Source organism: Bos grunniens, chromosome 8 (assembly GCF_055505025.1).
Source record: "Bos grunniens cultivar Pamir isolate PY7600 chromosome 8, Bosgru_T2T1.0, whole genome shotgun sequence".
Classification (NCBI taxonomy): Eukaryota; Metazoa; Chordata; class Mammalia; order Artiodactyla; family Bovidae; genus Bos; species Bos grunniens.
The window spans coordinates 102084329-102102666 of NC_141172.1; the positions used below are offsets into that span (position 1 = coordinate 102084329).

The window sequence follows — 18338 nt, forward strand, 5'->3', positions numbered from 1 at the left end:
TTGTCTTTCACCCTTTTCCAGAGTGTTTCCTTGTTTGATTGGTCTTGGACGGAAGACTATGGTCAAGTTTGAATGGCCTAAGAAGCATTTTATATATACATACCACAAAATAACCCTAGCTTCAAAACTATTAATCGAGTACAGTCCTTCCATTTTACAGAAAAATTAAGCTTCAAATAGTGAAATGATTAGCCCTAAATAAATTAGTATGTCAGAACTAGGACAGGGACCTAAGGCTTCTGACCTAATCCAATGCTCTTTCTCCTTTACCGAACTGGTCTACAGCATTCATGACTCTTGACCCATCTTAGGGTCAGTCCTAGTTTGGGGGCAGTTAACCATCCATTTTTTTTGGAGTCTATAATGTTGAGTTAGTGTGCCTTAAATTCAAATTGTACAAGTTCAGTGGTCAGGTGGACCACTTTAGGTATAAGATAAATCTTTGGACCCACAAAATCGATTGTTTTGGGAAGAAGGAAAGCATTTAATTCAGGTAGTATGTTAAATCAGTTTTGAATACATTCATATTGTTACCAACAATTCACACTGTGAAAGACTTAGTATTGAAATGCCCATTCAAGAAATAGAGTCAGCACTCTTCTGCGGGGCAGGCAGGGCACACAGTGCAGCGTGTGGGATCCCCAGGCAAGGCTGGAGCCTGTGCCCCTGCGCTGGGAGGTCAGAGTCCTAACAATAAGCGTATTCTACATCGTGTGTCTGTGTGAAACTAGTTTAATCACGTCAAGCAGCCAGACCAAAGGTTATTGTTGTTCCACTTATTTTTTTATTATATTAATCAGAAAATGAGTATATTCTTTAGTAGAGACTGTAGTTTTCACTAAGATCATCTTAGTCTTTCTCTTCCATCCATGGGAGTGAAGAGGTAACAATATAACATATTCTGGAATTGACAGTAGAGAGTAGCAGTTTTTTGGAATTCCCTGGCAGTCCATTGATCAGGACATGGCACTTTGACTGCTCAGGGCCTGGGTTCAGTCCCTGGTCAGGGAACTAAGATTCTGCAAGCTGAGTGGCAAGGCCCATTCCCACCCACCCCCATCCCCCAACCCCCCCAAAAAAATAAGAAAAAAAGAGGAGCGGTTTTTCTGTGTTTTCTTTCTCGCTTGGAGAGCACACCAGCTAAGCATTTTGCATGTTTGACATTACTGCCATCTTTTCCTTTCCTACTTAGAAATGGCTGGAGCTTTCGTGGCAGTGTTTTTACTAGCCATGTTCTATGAAGGACTCAAGATAGCCCGAGAGGGCCTCCTGCGCAAGTCCCAAGTCAGCATCCGGTACAATTCCATGCCCGTCCCAGGACCAAATGGAACCATCCTTATGGAGACACACAAAACTGTCGGGTAAGGAGATTGAACAGATCCAGGTGGAAGTTCTGGAGAGCTGAACTAGGCAAATAGCAAAGTTGCTATTTTATTAGCAACAGCCCTTTTCTTGAGTTAATGATTCTATGTCACCTTGATCAGCACTCTTTGGAGGCTTGGGGTTGTGAGTCATTAGGCCCAAAGAGGAATGACATTAACTCTTCTTAGAGTTCATTCTGAATTCTAAGCACTGGTCACTTTGGAAGAAGGAAAAGAATCCACATTTTAACATATTAGTCAAATAATAAGAAACAAGTTAAAGAAAGAAGTTTCAGGTCAGGGTACAGAAGAACTTCTATAGAAAGTTGTACCTGCCCAGCTCTGGTCTCATTTTGTTATGACACTGTGCAAAGGTCTGTATTTCACTTAAAGTATTTGGATGACTTGGTTTTCCCCACAGATTGGCAAGTCCTTTTTAAAATTCAGTTATAATAGAAATGTAGATCTTAAAGCTAAATTGGAATTCAAGGAATCCTATAGACCAATGTCTTACTCTCAAGGAAGCACAATATTATTTATTCCAATAGTACCCATGATTGAGGGCCAACCAGATTGTGACTCATCTAAGGTGATAGAACCAGTGAGTGACAGAGGAGACAAACAGCCAGGTCTCCTGATCCCTAATTAAGAACTGTCTACTATACCACCCCACCGTCAATTCTGTTTCCAAGTTTTTAAGAGTAAGCTTTGTGAAGGTGGAAGGCCTGAAAATGTTCGCAGAAATAAGTGTGGAAGGGTGTGAGTCATCCCTTTCAGGTTCCACGGGGGAGGTGAGTCACCCTCCAGCCTCCCTCTGCCCTCCTCCTGAAGAGCTTGACTCCTGCTGCCATAGAACCATATCTGGCTGATGTCTATTAACCTCATAGCCCTATCATTTTTCATTCCAAGGACCAATAAACAAAACTTGCGTAGACACAGGTACCCTGGAGTTGCCAGGGTGACTGAGAGGGCAGCTGAGGCTGAGCTCAGGACTACAACTGTTCCCTTTCTTGCGCCTGACGCGCGTGCCGAGCTGCCTGAGCGCTCCCGGAGCCCTAACTCTGGTGTCCCTGTTTGCTCTCCAGGCAGCAAATGCTGAGCTTCCCGCACCTCCTGCAAACAGTGCTGCACATCATCCAAGTGGTCATCAGCTACTTCCTCATGCTCATCTTCATGACCTACAACGGGTACCTCTGCATTGCTGTAGCGGCCGGGGCGGGCACAGGGTACTTCCTCTTCAGCTGGAAGAAGGCGGTGGTAGTGGACATCACAGAGCATTGCCATTAACGTCGAAGTCCATGGTGTGGCCTTATCGATTGCAGTGGAAAGCAGTTCAAGACTGGAAGACAGGGTTCCACCTTCTCTTATCTCCTTACGACACACATACACCTGCTCAACAGAGGTTTAGCTTACAGTCTCTGAGCTAAAGTGGTAACTTCCTTCCCCCCACACTTCTTTCCCTAGTGAGCTGAGTTTCCCATTTCTCTTGAGAAGTCCTCTCCTCCTTCATTATCCTTCACAATCATCTTAGATCCGAGTTATATGTTCTTTTCTAATCTGGGTAGCTTTCTGTTCAATGGCTGCATCGCCTGCTTCCTTTTTTTTTAGTCTTGTGTTCTTTTTTTTCTTTTAAACAGACAGTTTGTGAATTTGATGGGTTTTTCCTGGGTTGGTGATGAAAATGGGTTAACTTTAGCCAGGATTGATGACAGGCAAGGGAAAGTCTTGCCCAGCTAAACCCAGAACCCAAACATGTTTTAGTCTTTGGACTCAATGATTGGAAGATAGGTTATGGCTTCCCTAGATGTGACGTGTTGCACTGAAATTTTTGTAGGGGGCAGAGATGGTTTGAGACTGTATAAATACAGGCCCAGAACTTGCAGCACAGTGCATTCCTGGGTGGCTGACTAATCAACCTATGTTCCCACTCAACATTTTAATTAGAATGAGCTCGTTAATCAAGAAAAAAAGGTGACAATCAATTTGAGAAAATAGATATTTTAAAATGAAACCATTGACATTTTTACTTTCACTTGGTACCTTAGTATGTCACAGCTGAATGAAGCAAGCGTTTAAACATTTTCTTCTGTTATTGTTTTCTTCTGTTATTGTCTGCCTCTAACCAGTGATTTTCAAACTTTAGCATGCATCATAAAATCACCTAGCGAGCTTGTTAAAAACCCAGTTGTTGGGCCTCGACCCAGAGCTCCTACATTGGTATTTTTAACAAATTCCCAAGTGATGCTCCTGCTGATGATCAGGGGACCATATTTTGAGCATCTCTGCTTTAAACTAAGGGAGTATCACCTGGTGGGTGAGCTACCTGGGACTGGGCATGGAAATTTGACTTGCTATTAGTAGGTGGTGTGTCTGGGCTTAACTCGTGTACTAAATGCTGCTGGTCAATACTTAATCATTCCATAAACATTTATTCAGCTCCAGCTGTGTCTGTGTGCCCAGGTCCACATGCATGGAAGAGCTGGAGCCAAAGTAACTTTTCTTAGCATGTATGAAATCACTAGTCGTTATTTTTAAAGATCTGTAATTTCTTGGAAGTAGCCTGAAGGTTGAGAAAGACCTTTGATCTGCAATGTAAATCAGCCAGTCTTGGGTTAGAAGGGCAAAAGCCCAGCCATCTCTGAGAGGCTTAGGGTGTGGTTGACTGATGGGCAGATTTTCCTCAGCCCCTACATCCAAAGGCATACCAGGCAGATCCTCATTCTCTGCATGACCATCTTTGTTACTCGGGGTGGGGAGAGCTTAATTAGATCACAAGTGGCCAAAAATTACTTTTCTCAGTGAAGAATGGTCTTGGATTTTTATTCTCGTTAATCGACACTGCAGTCTTGTTCCCAGTCCAACCTACCTCTGTATAGTGACTCTTGTGCTGGTCTATTAAATCCTGCCCTCCTTGGTGCTAGACTCCTTTTGTGCCTCAGGGCAGGAGAGAGAAAACACAGCTATCCTGTTGGCCTCTGTTGTGGTTTTGAAGTTTGTACTTTCTCTGTTGATGCCAGTTAAATATTGGAGGGCAAGAAATGTGTACTTACATGGCTTTGAACCAAGAGAGGGTTATAAGCTTACCGGATCGAGGTTAAAACCTTGAACCAACACTTATAATTTTATGTTTTTCTCTCATTCCAACCCCTTGTAGTGCTGATACTTAGTATAAGCAAAGGGAATGACAGGTACTGATAAAAATCCAACATTAAGGTACAAATAGCCTGTACTGTCTCAGAAGCCAATGAATAATAAAACCCTGAGAAATAAAATAAGAATCAATGTTTAGTAGTAACCCTGGTACTCTCTAGACATCTTGTCATGATCTGCTCTGAAATAACCTTATCAGGTTATTTTCAAGGTATGAAAAATCAAGGCCAGTTAAGACAAAATGCTGTGAATTTCAAACTCTCAGAGAGAAGCAATTTGGGATACGTCTTTGGGTATTCAAGATAGTCTCATGAAAAACCTGAATTCTGTGATCTTGAGCTAGGTTGCCAAAGGAAGAAACTAGTGAAGGGGAAAAAAAAAAGTAAACCTTAAATTCTGTCTTTCTTGAGCTCTTGGACTGTGTTAATATTGATAATCTTGTTGATTTTCATATCTATACCCCTGTTCATTTAGAATTTTAGTGCCTGACTTCTTTGTTCCTTTTGGATGCCAATTGCTTGTTTCCTCCTGTTCACAAGTGGAAGCTGTATCGTGTGTCTTTGGCCCCTTACTGTCTTTCAGTCTTTTATCCCATACATCTAGTCTAGTAATCTCCCTAGCCCTCCCAATGAACTGGACAATGCTGTGCAGTGGGTTTGGATATTGATACCAAGTGGAAGCTGTAAAACTTGTTCGAGACCCTAAGCACACTTTGAGGAGCAATTGTCCTGTTGGAATTTCTATGAGGCTGGGTAAAGGGCTACCTGGTACTATCCACTAAGTTACAAAATCTTAGGTACCGTCTCCAACCTATGCCAGAGGAACACTCAGCCCCTCACTGCCCACAGACAGAGTCGTCTGTCCACCAGGGAATCAGAGACTAAAGTTTCTTCACTACGTCTATGGTAGGGTTCTCTGGAGTTCCCTTTTAGGCTGTGGGGCGCTGGTTTGGGGTTCCCTGTAGAAGCTGGAAGGGGAGGTGGTAGGGAGTATACTTCATGTCATTTACTGTTGGTCCTGCCCTCTCCAGCTGCTTCCTTGAGAAGATACGTCTAAAGATATAAAGTTTGCATTTGATATAATGCCTTAATCACTGGGTCTACAATTAATGTTGATTGTTTTAGATTGTAAGCTCCTGGAGGGCAGTATTGCTGTCGTAGGAATATTTTAACACTGTCATGTGCAAAAGAACAAATAAATATTTTGATTTTGTGATTCTATGTATGTCTTCCACCCAGAGTGATATCAGAGTCAGTGGTCTCTTCATTGTCCACATGGACTCATTATCATCAGTTTTTAGGATGTCCGTCTTTCAGGTGGCGTGATCCAGTTATATTTTCATCTCACTGCCCTCCTCCTTCACTTAAAACGACAGGCTTTGTACACGCCAGAAGAGTTCACATGACCTTTTGCACAGGAGATGGTCTTCGTGAAGATGCAATATCTCAGTACACCGAAGATTTTACCATCTTGTAATCGCTTCCCTGTGTTTATGCTGACAGAACATCCTCCTGAGTGTGGCTCTTAGGAGGGAGGAAGAAACTCAGAAGGCAGTGTTTTTGTGCTTCTGTGCCCACTCATGCTGGGAAGCCACAGTGACTGGTTGAGGCAGGCTTGGATGATTTTTTTCTCTCTCTCTCTTTGATCCTGGCCTTTGTAGCATTGAAAATAATTGAACTCAGTTTCCCTATCTGGAGCCACTGTTGCTGTGTTTTTTGTTGTTGTTGTTGTTGCTGTGTTTTCAAGATAAAAGAATGGAAAGTCCCAGATAAAAGTGGAAGAATAAAACTATTGTAAGAATGGTAGGGAGGCGGGACTACATACCTTCTTCTCTCCCTGCCTCCCACACTGTGATTGCCCAGACGTAAACCACCCCAGAAAGGCTGGGTAAGATCCTGCTAGTGGGTCTCTACAGAACTGCTGACTCCAGAGGTTCTTTTCTACTATAGTTGGCAGTTCCCAGTAGTTGAATTAAACAGTGAAAACAACAGGACATAATTCTAGTCTCTGAGCTTCCTCCCAGATTGACTCATTAGGAAAACTCTCAGGCAGTTTGAGAAAGAAGGAAAACTGAGATGGTTGGAGTGCTAATACTCCACTGCCTATCCTCTCAAACTAGTTACAAAGCCATTCTATAAAGATTCTGGAAATCCACAGCTTGATCGGGTTAATACAAAATCGTGAGATTCTAATCTCCATGAGGGCAGGGATCTCGATTTGTTCACTGCTGTTAATAAGTGCCTAGAATGGTACCTGGCACGTAGGAGGCACTCAAGAAATACTTGTCAAATAAATGAACTAAGTGAAAATCAGTTACAGGGATCAACTGGATGTGTCCTGTGTTTGCTGTGTAGTTGCTAAGTTGTGTCCAACTCTTTGCAACCCCATGGACCGTATCCCAGCAGGCTCCTCTGTCCATGGGATTTCCCAGGCAAAAATACCGGGGTAGGTTGCCATTCTTCAGGGGATCTTACTGACCCAGGCATCAAACTCTCGTCTCCTGCGATGGCAGGAGGATTCTTTTTACCACTGAGCCACCTGGGAAAGCCCATTCTGTGCATAGGGTCTTTTAATAAAGTTGAGAAGAATGATGTAGCAATTTAATGGTGCTGTTATATTTCATTAAGGATGTCACACACTTTCCCAAAAATATATTTATTTTTAAAAACAAAAATCAAGTCAAATTTTTCAGAGGCAAACCAGAGTTTGAATTTCAGCTTTCAGAGTGAAAGTTAAGCATCCGTAATCACGCAGAAGTATTTCTCTGCAGGAGGTAAAACATTCTGTCTGACTGTGAACACTCCATTCTCTAAATCTTGTTTGTGTTTCTGCCATCATTGTACTCCATTCCAGGGCTCTGGCACGCAAGATAATCCACTTCTAAAACTCAAAATTTCCAAATTGAGATGAACGATTGTTGGGCTTTGGTTGGGGTTTATAACCAATTCGATCATTAATCATTTGTTCCCGGCTCTTGGGATCACTGCTGAGTCCGATGGCACCTTCTCCATCACTGCCTCCTACAATGTCCACATCTTCCTTTTGTTTCTTACGGGTCTGAAAGTTTAGATGTTTTAGTGTTAAGGCAATATTCTATTCATTAATAAACATTTATTTAGCACCTACCATGTATTAGGCATTAGGGTAAAGGATAGGGTTTGGGATTACACAACAATAAGCTGAAATCCTAGGTTTAGATGGTTAGGGGTCCGAGAGGATATAAGAGGATACAGTGATAAAAGATGTAAGCCCTACCTTCCAGGATGTCACAGTCTAAAAGGGAAATAGACCATTAAAATAGAAGATGAATCAGGGCTATGACAGAGCAAAGTCCACACAATAGATGGAGATTAAAGTGACTGGTAAAACAATAACCACCAGAAATTAACAGATGACACCATGAGATTAAATGTAACACAAGAATAGAAAGTTTTGTGCTATCTTATCATGAGGTCTGTCTGACTTGGGGAATTCATTTTTGTTTTCAGATAAAAGGTTTGGCTCCAGCCACAAGTTACTACAGAATTCACAGTCAATGTCTCAGTTTGATCACTTTCAAACATCCCACAACTACCCTACCTGAGAGTTCCTTATTAGAAGAATGGCTCCACTACACCAATCCCAATCCCTGGAATCACTGCTGTTCTTCACCACTTACTGCTATTCTTCACCACTGCTGATCTGGGAGCCTTTAAATGCCAGCATCAAAGTATATAGTGCATCAGTGAGGTATTTATATATATACATATACACACACACACATATATATATATAAACATAATGGCCTCCTGAGTTACTCTCTAGGTTATACTACCTAACATAACATTAGAAAAGCTCTCCCTAAACACCTTTGTGAAGACAAGTTCTAAAAGGCACAGGATGATATATCATTTTATAAGCTGTGAGAAACTCAGAATATCCAAGTAAAATGAAATCATTTAAAAGGCTTCCAACTGTGAACAACTGCTGACTGTTTCAAAATCCAGAATCAGCAAAATGTAATTAAACTAATTTTAGTAACAAATAAAATACCAGTTTTCTGTTCCATTTTAGCACAGGACAAAAACTATTCCTCCCTCCAAAGTTGCTCTAAAAAACAAGTGAAACCCTCTAAATAACTGTAGTAAAAAGATGAAAAACAACAACAAAAATATCAAGGCATAAATTTATATCTAGGAATAAATTTGACCAAGGAGGTAAAAAGACCTGTACACTTAAAAATGAGACATTGTTGAAAGAAAAGGAAGACACAAAGAAATGAAAAGGTATTCTATGCTCATGGATAGGACAGTTAAAATGTCTATACTCCCTAAAGCTATCTACAGATTCAATGCAATCCCCATCAAAATCCCAACAACATTTTTCACAGCAATAAAACAAAAATTCCTAAAATTTGTATAGGACCACAGAAGACCCCGAGGAGCCAAAGCAATCTTGAAAAAAAAGAACAAGGCTGGAGGTATCACATTCCCTGATTTCAAATTATACTACAAAGCCACAGTAATCAAAACAGCATGGTATTGGCAGAAAAAGAGACACAGGTCAATGGAACAGAACTAAGAGCCCAGAAATAAACCTGCACATATACAGATAATTGACTTACAACAAAGTAGCAAAGAACATACAATGGAGAAAGGACAGTCTCTTAAATAAATGCTGTTGAGAAAATTGAACAGCCAATGCAAGAGAATGAAGCTAGACCACTATTTTGCACCATACACAAAAATTAACTCAAAATGGATTAAAGACTTTATTATAAGACCTCCTGAAACAATAAAACTCTCCTAGAAGAAAACATAGGTGGTATGCTATTTGAATCAGTCTTATCAGTCTTTCTGAGTATTGTTTCCTCAGGCAAGGGAAGCAAAAGAAAAATAAACAAATGGGACTATATCAAACTAAAAACCTTTGGCACAGCAAAAGAAACCATAAACAAAATGAGAAGACAGGTACTAAATGGGAGAAAATAGCTGCACATAATTTATCTGATAAGGGATTAATACCCCAGATATATAAAACTCTCATACAACTCAACAACAAAAAAACAGAGGACCCAAGAATCTGAATAGACATTTTTCCAAAGAAGACGGATGATCAAGAGGTATAAGAAAAGATATTCAACATCACTAATTACTAGAGAAATGCAAATCAAAACGACAATGTGATATCATCTCATGCTCATTAGAATGGCCATTATCAAAAAGACAAGAAATAACAGGTGTTAGAGAGGACGTGGAGAAAAGGAAAGCACACATTCTGAGAATGTAAACTGGTACAGCCACTAAGGAAAACAGAATGGAGATTTCTCAAAAAGTTAAGAGCAGAACTACCATATGATCCAGCAATTCCACTCCTGGGTATATATCCAAAGAAAATGAAAACACTATTTCAAAAAGAGTTCACCACCATGTTCATCACAGTATCATTCACAATAGCCAACATATGGAAATAACCTCAGTGCCTCATGACAGACGAATGGATAACACAGATGTGGTGTATCTGTATCTATATAGATATACCATACAATACTACTCAGTCATAAGAATTAACTCAATTAAAAAAAAAACTCAATGGGGAGCTGACTCTGCAAGGTCAAATTTCAGTATGAGACTAACACTTTATATAATAAGACTTTTTACAACTGAAGTTTGAACCATAAGGGACATTTCAGGGGAAGAGCACAGAGTGTTTATTGACACTGAAATTAAAGATAACTCGTCAGGAGAAGATAAAGTGGAGAGATGACCAAGGACCAGATCAAAAGGGCCTTTTATGTCATCCTAAGGAATTTGTACTTTATTCCAAAAGCCAGTAAAGAATTTAAGTCTTACTGATTGACATCTAATACCGTACGGTAAGGCTATGCTTAAAAAATACATATTGAACTCCTACTAGATGCTGGGAACTCAACAGTGGAGAAGACAGGCATGATTTTTACAATCAGCATTCGTAATGTAAATGATTTTACAATAAACAAATCATTGTAAATTATAATAAGTGCTATGAAATAAAAGAATACAGTGTTCTGAGAGACCCTAATGAGATGGAGAGAGCACGGGTAGGAATGAAAACACCGAAGCTGGACAGGGTCAGAAGAGGCCTCTCAGACTGAGGAGGTCACATTCAAACTGAGACATGAAGAAAGAGGAAAGACTCCAGGCAGAGGAAAATAACATGTGCAAAGGCCACGAGTTATAAACAGTTTGGCATGTTCAAGGACAAAGGAAAACCAATGTGCCTAGGGTACAGAGGGCAAGGCAAGAGTGGCAGAAGATGAAACCTGAGAGGGGCCAGAACATACAAAAACTTGGAGGCATGACAAGGAACTGAGGCTTTATTCCAGGTTCAGGAAACCACTGAGGATTTTTAAGCATGAGAATAACATGAGCTGAAATTTTTTAAAGATCACTCTATATAGATACCTAATGGAGAAAGGATTGAAGACACAATAATGGACGTGGAGAGACAACTTGGATGCTGCTCAAATTGTGCAGTGAGATAATGGTTATTGGAATAGGGTTCTAACGGCGGAGATAAAAAAGGTATGGGTAGATACTAGAAATATTCTGGAGGTAGAACCAAAGGATTTATGGAAAAATTGAATATAAACGGTGAGGGAAAGGGAGAACTTAAGATTGTCTCTCAGGATTATGGTGTGAGCAACGATATAGATACTGACATAGTAGAGTATACTGAGGTAGAAATGGTTCGAGGAAGAAATCAAGAGTTTTTTGTTTTAACATATTAAGTTTAGTACACTGAATAATGACCTCCAAAGCTATCAGGCCCTAATCTCTGGATCCTGTAATTATTGCCTTGTATGTGAAAATGGTCTTTGTAGATGTGATTCAATTAAGGATGTTGCAATGGGGACATTTCCCTGGAATATGTGGGTGGGCCCTTAATGCCAATGCATGTATCTTGTAAGAGAGGGCAGAGGGAGACTTGACAGGCAGAAAAGATAATGTGATTACAGACAGAGACACCGGACTGATGTGGCCACAAGTCAAGGAATGCCAGCAGCCACCAGAAGCTGCAACAGTCAAGGAACAGGACTGTCCCCTACGGTTGCTGGAGGGAGCACAGTCCTGCTGACATCTTGATTTTGGATCAGTGATACTGGTTTCAGATTGCTTGCCTGCAGAACTGTGAAAGCCTAAATTTCTGTTGTTTGAAACCACCAAGTTTGTGGAAATTCATTACAGCAGACACAGGAAGCTAATACATTATGTTTAAGATGCCTGTCAAGCATCCAAATAGAGATTTCAAACAAGCTGTTGGTATGAGAATCTGGAGTTCAAAAGTTAAGGGTTACTGTTTTAAATATTCCTAAGGGTTTGAAAGTTGTACTCACCTCCAGGTCCTTTCGAATGCTCTCAAACTCCTCAATATCATCAAGTTTCAGCTCTAGGCGGGTTGGTTTTCGTCGCAGCATCATGAAATCAATACTAAAGGGCAGATGCAGTAAACTATTAGCTGTTAAAAATGGTAGAAAGGAGAAAAAATTGTAAGGCATAAATCTTAGCTACAAACACAAAACCAGTTTGTAAGCATGCACACTAAAACAAATGGTGATACAAAAGACTCATCTGAAATCACACACTGGCTTCTAAGTCCTTAGGGATATAATTATCATGATGCAGACCCACAACTCTATAATTCCAAAAATCTCTTTCTTCCAGAATTTAAAATAGCAAGCTGCCTATAAAATAGAATTCTAGGCATCAATCACTTTAATCTCATGTCCATTCCCAGATAATTATTCTAGCTAACAGAATAAAGCTAAAATATCACAATTTTAATTCAGTATAGTTAGTAGGAGAATATAAAAGTCAATAGATTTGACCAACACTATGTGGGAATTGTGAGAGACTTATGATCACTCCTGAATGCTAAAATTAGTTTGCGAAATTGTATGAAAGCTCCTTCTAACTCACCAGTTCACAGGGTTATCCTAAAGGTCTGAATAGGTCCTCAATGGATAGGTCGTTCATTCAACCAACACTTCCTGTGCTCCAGCTACTGAGTTAAAAGGCATAGTCACAGTCTGTGGGGAAAACAAACATAAAGAGAAAACCTCAGTATACTGTAGGAAGAACTTTGATGAGGGTAATGTAATGACATCACAAAGGCACCCAATCCAGTGGGGTGAACAGGGATGTGGAGGAGATGATGTCTAAGTTGATTTTTGATGGACAAGCAGAAAAGGGGGATTAAGGGCATCCCAGGCAGAGAGAATAAGTATACACAGAGGCTCAAGAGAACACTCTGGAATCTGAAAGGTAATGCTTATGCTAAAAAAGAAAAAAAAGCTTTTTTTTTTTTCTTTTAGAAGAAAATAAAACTCCTCAGTTGAGTTTAAAACCTGTTGATGGCATCATCTTCATATCCTCACCGTATCCAGTAGAGATCATCTATAATAACCGTTAGTAGATGCTTTGTTGAATAAACTGAGAGATCCAAACCAAAAAGAAAAGGAAATGAAGTTTTCTTGAGCACTGTGCCACACTCTTCTTTTTACATTCTCAGGTTTACTCTAACAGAGAAATACCATGATGCTGACACAATTACCCCTATTTGGATAAAGCTAGCTCAGATAAAGTCTTAGCTGCTCAGTTGGATTAATAAATGTCAGCCTCCTGGGAAATTCCCTGACAATCCAGTGGTTAGGACTCTGTGTGTCCACTGCAGTGGGCACCAGTTTGATCCCTGGTTGGGGAACTAAGATCCACATGCCTCGAGAAAGGGAAAAAAAAAAAAGTCACCCTCCTATAAAAATTGTACATAGGCCACAGGGAGAGGATTACATGAGAAGCATGTAAGTGAAAGCTCCTTTAAAATATGCATAGGCCCCTCTCGCCTTCTCTGATGGCCCACACTATCTGGAGTGTGTTTCTCGTTAAATAAATCCACTTCTTACCAAGCAAAAAACAAACAAACAAAAACCAAAAATATATGTAGAGATATAAATTGTTAATACATGTATCTAGGATATAGACAGGACTTTGAAATACACAAGGAAGAAATGTCTCCTCCTCCCACAAAGGTTGCGACAGACACAAGTAATGTGTCTGTTTTATCAATACAAAACACGGGCACCTCACATTTCAAATTGCTTTGTACTAAATCAGATATTATCTTGATTCCAATGTAGAAAAAAAGTAGAGGAGGCCAAAGTTCCAAGGGTGGAGAATGTTTAAAAAAAGAATTGAGACACATTTTAACCTTTCTGCAAACTGTAAAAAGCACACCGCCAGGGATCAGTATAGAGTAACAGATAAAAGTGCCTGCTCTGGAGATGAGCGTGGCCTTGCCCACCAGAACAAGACCCAGTTTGCCCCACAGCCAGTTCCTCGCATCAGGAAGCCTGCACAAGCCTTTTATCCTCATCCATCAGAGGGCAGAAAGAATGAAAACCATAATCACAGGAAACTAACCAAACTGACCGCATGGACCACAACCTTGCCTAACTCAATGACTCTATGAGCCATGTGGTGTAGGGCCACCCAAGATGGACGGGCCATGGTGGAGAGTTCTGACAAAACATGGTCGACTGGAGAAGGGAATGGCAAGCCACTTCAGCACTATTGCCTTGAGAACCCCATGAACACTATGAAAAGGCAAAAAGATACAACACTGAAAGATGAACCGCCCAGGTTGGTAGGTGTCCAATTGCTACTGGAGAAGAGTAGAGAAACAGCTCCAGAAGGAATGAAGAGGCTGACCCAAAGCAGAAATAACACGCAGTTGTGGACGTGTCTGGTGGTGAAAGTAAAGTCTGACGCTGTAAAGAAGAGTACTGCATAGGAACCTAGAATGTTAGGTCCATCAGTCAGTTCAGTTCAGTTGCTCAGTCATGTCTGACTCTGTGACCCCATGGACGTCAGCACGCCAGCCTTCCATCCATCACCAACACCCACAGCTTGCTCAAACTCATGTTCATTGAGTCAGTGATGCCATCCAACCATCTTATCCTCTGTCATCCCCTTCTCCTGCTGCCTTCAATCTTTCCCAGCATCAGAGTCTTTTCTAAGGAGTCAGTTCTTCGCATCAGTGCTCAAAGTACTGGAGCATCAGCCTTTCCAATGAATATTCAAGACTGATTTCCTTTAGGATTGACTGGTTTGATCTCCTTGAAGTCCAGGGTCCATGAATCAAGGTAAATTGGAAGTGGTCCAACAGGACATGGCAAGAGTGAGCATCGACATTTTGGGAATCAGTAAACTGAAATGAACTGGAACAGGCGAATTTAACTCAGATGACCACTATATCTATTACTATGGGCAAAAATCCCTTAGAAGAAGAAAATGGAGTAGCCCTCACAGTCAACAAGAGTCCAAAATGCAGCACTTGGGTGCAATTGCAAAAATGACAAAATGATTTCTGTTCATTTCCAAGGTGAACCATTCAATATCACAATAATCCAGATCCATGTCCCAACCACTAATGCTGAAGAAGCTGAAGCTTAATGGTTCTATGAAGACCTACATGACCTTCTAGAACGAACATGCCTTGGATCACAGAAAAAACTAGAGAATTCCAGAAAAACATATACTTCTGCTTCATTGACTACACTAAAGCCTTTGACTGTGTAGATGATAACAAACTGTGGAAAATTCTGAAAGAGATGGGAATACCACACCACCTTACCTCCTCCTGAAAAACCCGTATGCAGGTTAAGAAGCAACAGTTAGAACTGGACATGGAACAACAGACTGGTTCAAAACTGGGAAAGGAGTACGTCAAGGCTGTATATTGTCACCCTGCTTATTTAACTTCTATGCAGAGTACATCATGAGAAATGCCGGGCTGGATGAAGCACAAGCTGGAATCAAGACTGCAGGAGAAATATCAATAATCTAAGACATGCAGATGACACTTATGGCAGAAAGTGAAGAGGAATTAAAGAGTCTCTTAATGAAGGTGATAGAGGATAGTGAAAAGCTGGCTTAAAACTCAACATTCAAAAAATTAAGATCATGGCATCTGGCCCCATCACTTCATGGCAAATAGATGGGGAAACAATGGAAACAGTGACAGACTATTTTCTTGGGCTCCAAAATCACTGTGGATGGTGACTGCAGCCAGAAATTAAAAGACACTTGCTCCTTAGAAGAAAAGCAATGACAAACTTAGATAGCATATTAAAAAGCACACACATTACTTTGCCTACAAAAGTTCATATAGCCAAGGTTAGTTTTTCCAGTAGTCATATACAGATGTGGGAGCTGGACAATAAAAAAGGCTGATCACTAAAGAATTGATGCCTTCAAACTGTGGTGCTGGAGAAGACTCTTGACAGCCCCTTGGACAGCAAGGAGATCAAACCAGTCAATCCTAGAGGAAATCAACCCTGAGTATTCATTGTAAGGACTGATGCTGAAGCTTCAATACTTTGGCCACCTGATGCAAAGAGCCAACTCATTAGAAAAGACCCTGATGCTGGGAAAGATTGAAGGCAGGAGAAGGGGATGACAGAGGATGACATGATTGGATGGCTTCACCAATTCAATGCACAGGAGTTTGACCAAACTCCAGGAGATGGTCAAGGACAGGGAAGCCTGGCATGCTACTGTCCAGAGGCTCGAAAAGAGCCTGACATGACTGAGCAACTGAACAACAATTGGAGGCAGAGATTCTAATTCCATCCCCACTGATTTTGGACAACTGGCTTCACCTTTTACTAGATCTTGGTTTCCTGCTCTGTATCTGTTGTTGTATGGATTAAATGTCGCATTGCAGTGTAAATTCCTGTAACAAAACCTGGCGTTTAGCAAATGTTCAATCAGTTCAGTTCAGTTCAGTTGCTCAGTTGTGTCCAACTCTTTGTGACCCCATGGACTGCAACATGCCAGGCTTTCCTGTCCATCACCAACTTCTAGAGCTTATTCAAACTCATGTCCATTGAGTCAGTGATGCCATCCAACCATCTTATCCTCTTTCGTCCCCTTTTCCTCCTGCACTCAATCTTTCCCAGCATCAGGGTCTTTTCAGGTGAGTCAGTTCTTCGCATCAGGTGGCCAAAGTATTGGAGTTTCAGCTTCGGCATCAGTCCTTCAATGAATATTCAGGACTGATTTCCTTTAGGATGGACTGGCTGGATCTCCTTGCTCTCCAAGGGACTCTCAAGAGTCTTCTCCAACACTACAGTTCAAAAGCATCAATTCTTCAGCGCTCAGCTTTCTTTATAGTCCAACTGTCACATCCATACATGACTACTGGAAAAACCAAAGTTTTTACTAGATGGACCTTTGTTGGCAAAGTAATGTGTCTGGTTTTTTGATATGCTGTCTAGGTTTGTCATTGCTTTTCTTCTAAGGAGCAAGTGTCTTTTAATTTCATGGCTGTAGTCATCATCTGCAGTGATTTTGGAGCCCAGAAAAATAAAGTCTGTCACTCCATTGTTTCCCCATCTATGCGCCATGAAGTGATGGGGCCAGATGCCGTGATCTTAGTTTTCTGAATGTGGAGTTTTAAGCCAACTTTTTCACTCTCCTCTTTCACTTTCATCAAGAGGCTCTTTAAGTCTTCTTCGCTTTCTGCCATAATGGTGGTGTCATCTGCCTATCTGAGGTTATTGATATTTCTCCCAGCAATCTTGATTCCAACTTGTGCTTCATACAGCCTGGCATTTTGCATGATGTACTCTGCATAAGTACATATATGTTAAATACATACATATATGTTAAAAGTACATATATAAATACATACATACATATATGTTAAAAACATACATATAAGTTAAATAAGCAGAGTGATAATATACAGCCTTTACTACTCCTTTCCCGATTTGGAACCAGTCTGTTGTTCCATGTCCAGTTCTAACTATTGTTTCTTGACTTGCATACACATTTCTCAGGAGGCAGGTCTGGTGGTCTAGTATTCCCATCTCTTCCAGAATTTTTCACAGTAAATAGCCATTATTATCGTAAAGAGGCCTAGGGGAGGGGAGGGGGCTCTTTCCAGCTCTGGAAACACCAATATTTTGTGAATCTCCACCGCCTACAAGGAGAAAGAATTGACAACCCACTCCGGTACTCTTGCCTGGAAAATCCCATGGACAGAGAAGCCTGGGAGGCTATAGTCCATGGGGTCGCAAAGAGTTGGACACGACTGAGCGGCTTCACTTTCACTTTCACCCCCTACAAGGGGGCAAAAATCTTGTCTTGTCCACCTCTGATGCCCCAGCACCCAGGGCAGCAGGGTTTTGAAAAGTTGTTTGCTTGCAGTTTACCTGAGGCCTCACATTCATCATCTCACTCAGAATAAGATAGAAAGACCTGCTGAAGACAGCAAAAGCGGGGCGTGGCTCCTCCGCCTGGTCTTTATTTCACTTCGGCGCTAGAGGGCTCTTTGAACTTATTGTTTCACCACTGTCCAAATCCACCGAAAACCCACCCAGCTCAGAAGAAACTGCCAAGAGAACTTCCTGACAGCGGAGAACAGCACTCCTGCCGCAGCCCCCGGGCTGCACTAGAGGGTCCAGGGCGAGAGTTTCCATGGCAACATGGCCCTTGGCGCCAGGAGGACTTAGAGCCCCTGGCCGTGCCAGGAGCCGACAGCAGGCCCCGGAATCCCTCGATTCGCTCCCTGAGTTCAGTTTGCAGCCGCGCGATTCCCCGCACCTACCTCTTTTCAGGCCTGTTCAGTCCTTTTCCGGAACCTAGGCGCCCACCCCGAATCATCCGCTAAGCCAACTGGACTACAGTTCCCACACTGCCTCTGAGTCTCTCTCTTCGCAGAACCTTGTCCTCCGCGTGCTTTTCTCGGAGGCTCTGCAGATCATATCTCTCAACTAGCCCAGACTCCCTGCTACTACGATTCCCA

General features: G+C 41.4%; 2 protein-coding genes across 7 annotated transcripts in view; one reads left to right on the forward strand and one right to left on the reverse strand.

Moving 5' to 3' along the window:
* The window catches only part of SLC31A1 (solute carrier family 31 member 1), a 34188-nt gene extending 28457 nt beyond the window's left edge, over positions 1 to 5731 (forward strand). For all 5 annotated transcript variants that reach the window (XM_086316041.1, XM_086316039.1, XM_086316042.1 and 2 more), the window contains 2 exons: positions 1193 to 1361; positions 2447 to 5731. In XM_086316041.1, the coding sequence (XP_086172167.1) occupies positions 1193 to 1361; positions 2447 to 2648 (371 nt within the window). In that variant the 3' untranslated portion in view covers positions 2649 to 5731. The remainder of the gene's footprint in view (positions 1 to 1192; positions 1362 to 2446) is intronic.
* A 1419-nt stretch (positions 5732 to 7150) lies between these two features.
* On the reverse strand, positions 7151 to 18330 carry CDC26 (cell division cycle 26). 2 transcript variants are annotated; one of them, XM_086316050.1, is made up of 4 exons: positions 18141 to 18330; positions 12449 to 12558; positions 11866 to 11959; positions 7151 to 7568 (listed from the first exon to the last, which is right to left on the reverse strand). In XM_086316050.1, the coding sequence occupies exons 3-4, from the start codon at positions 11947 to 11949 to the stop codon at positions 7392 to 7394; spliced, it is 261 nt and encodes an 86-aa protein (XP_086172176.1). In that variant the 5' UTR covers positions 11950 to 11959; positions 12449 to 12558; positions 18141 to 18330; the 3' UTR covers positions 7151 to 7391. The 2 variants fall into 2 exon arrangements, with proteins under 2 accessions (XP_086172176.1, XP_086172175.1); XM_086316049.1 differs by having other exon boundaries at positions 11866 to 11987.
* Between the last annotated feature and the right edge of the window lie 8 nt (positions 18331 to 18338).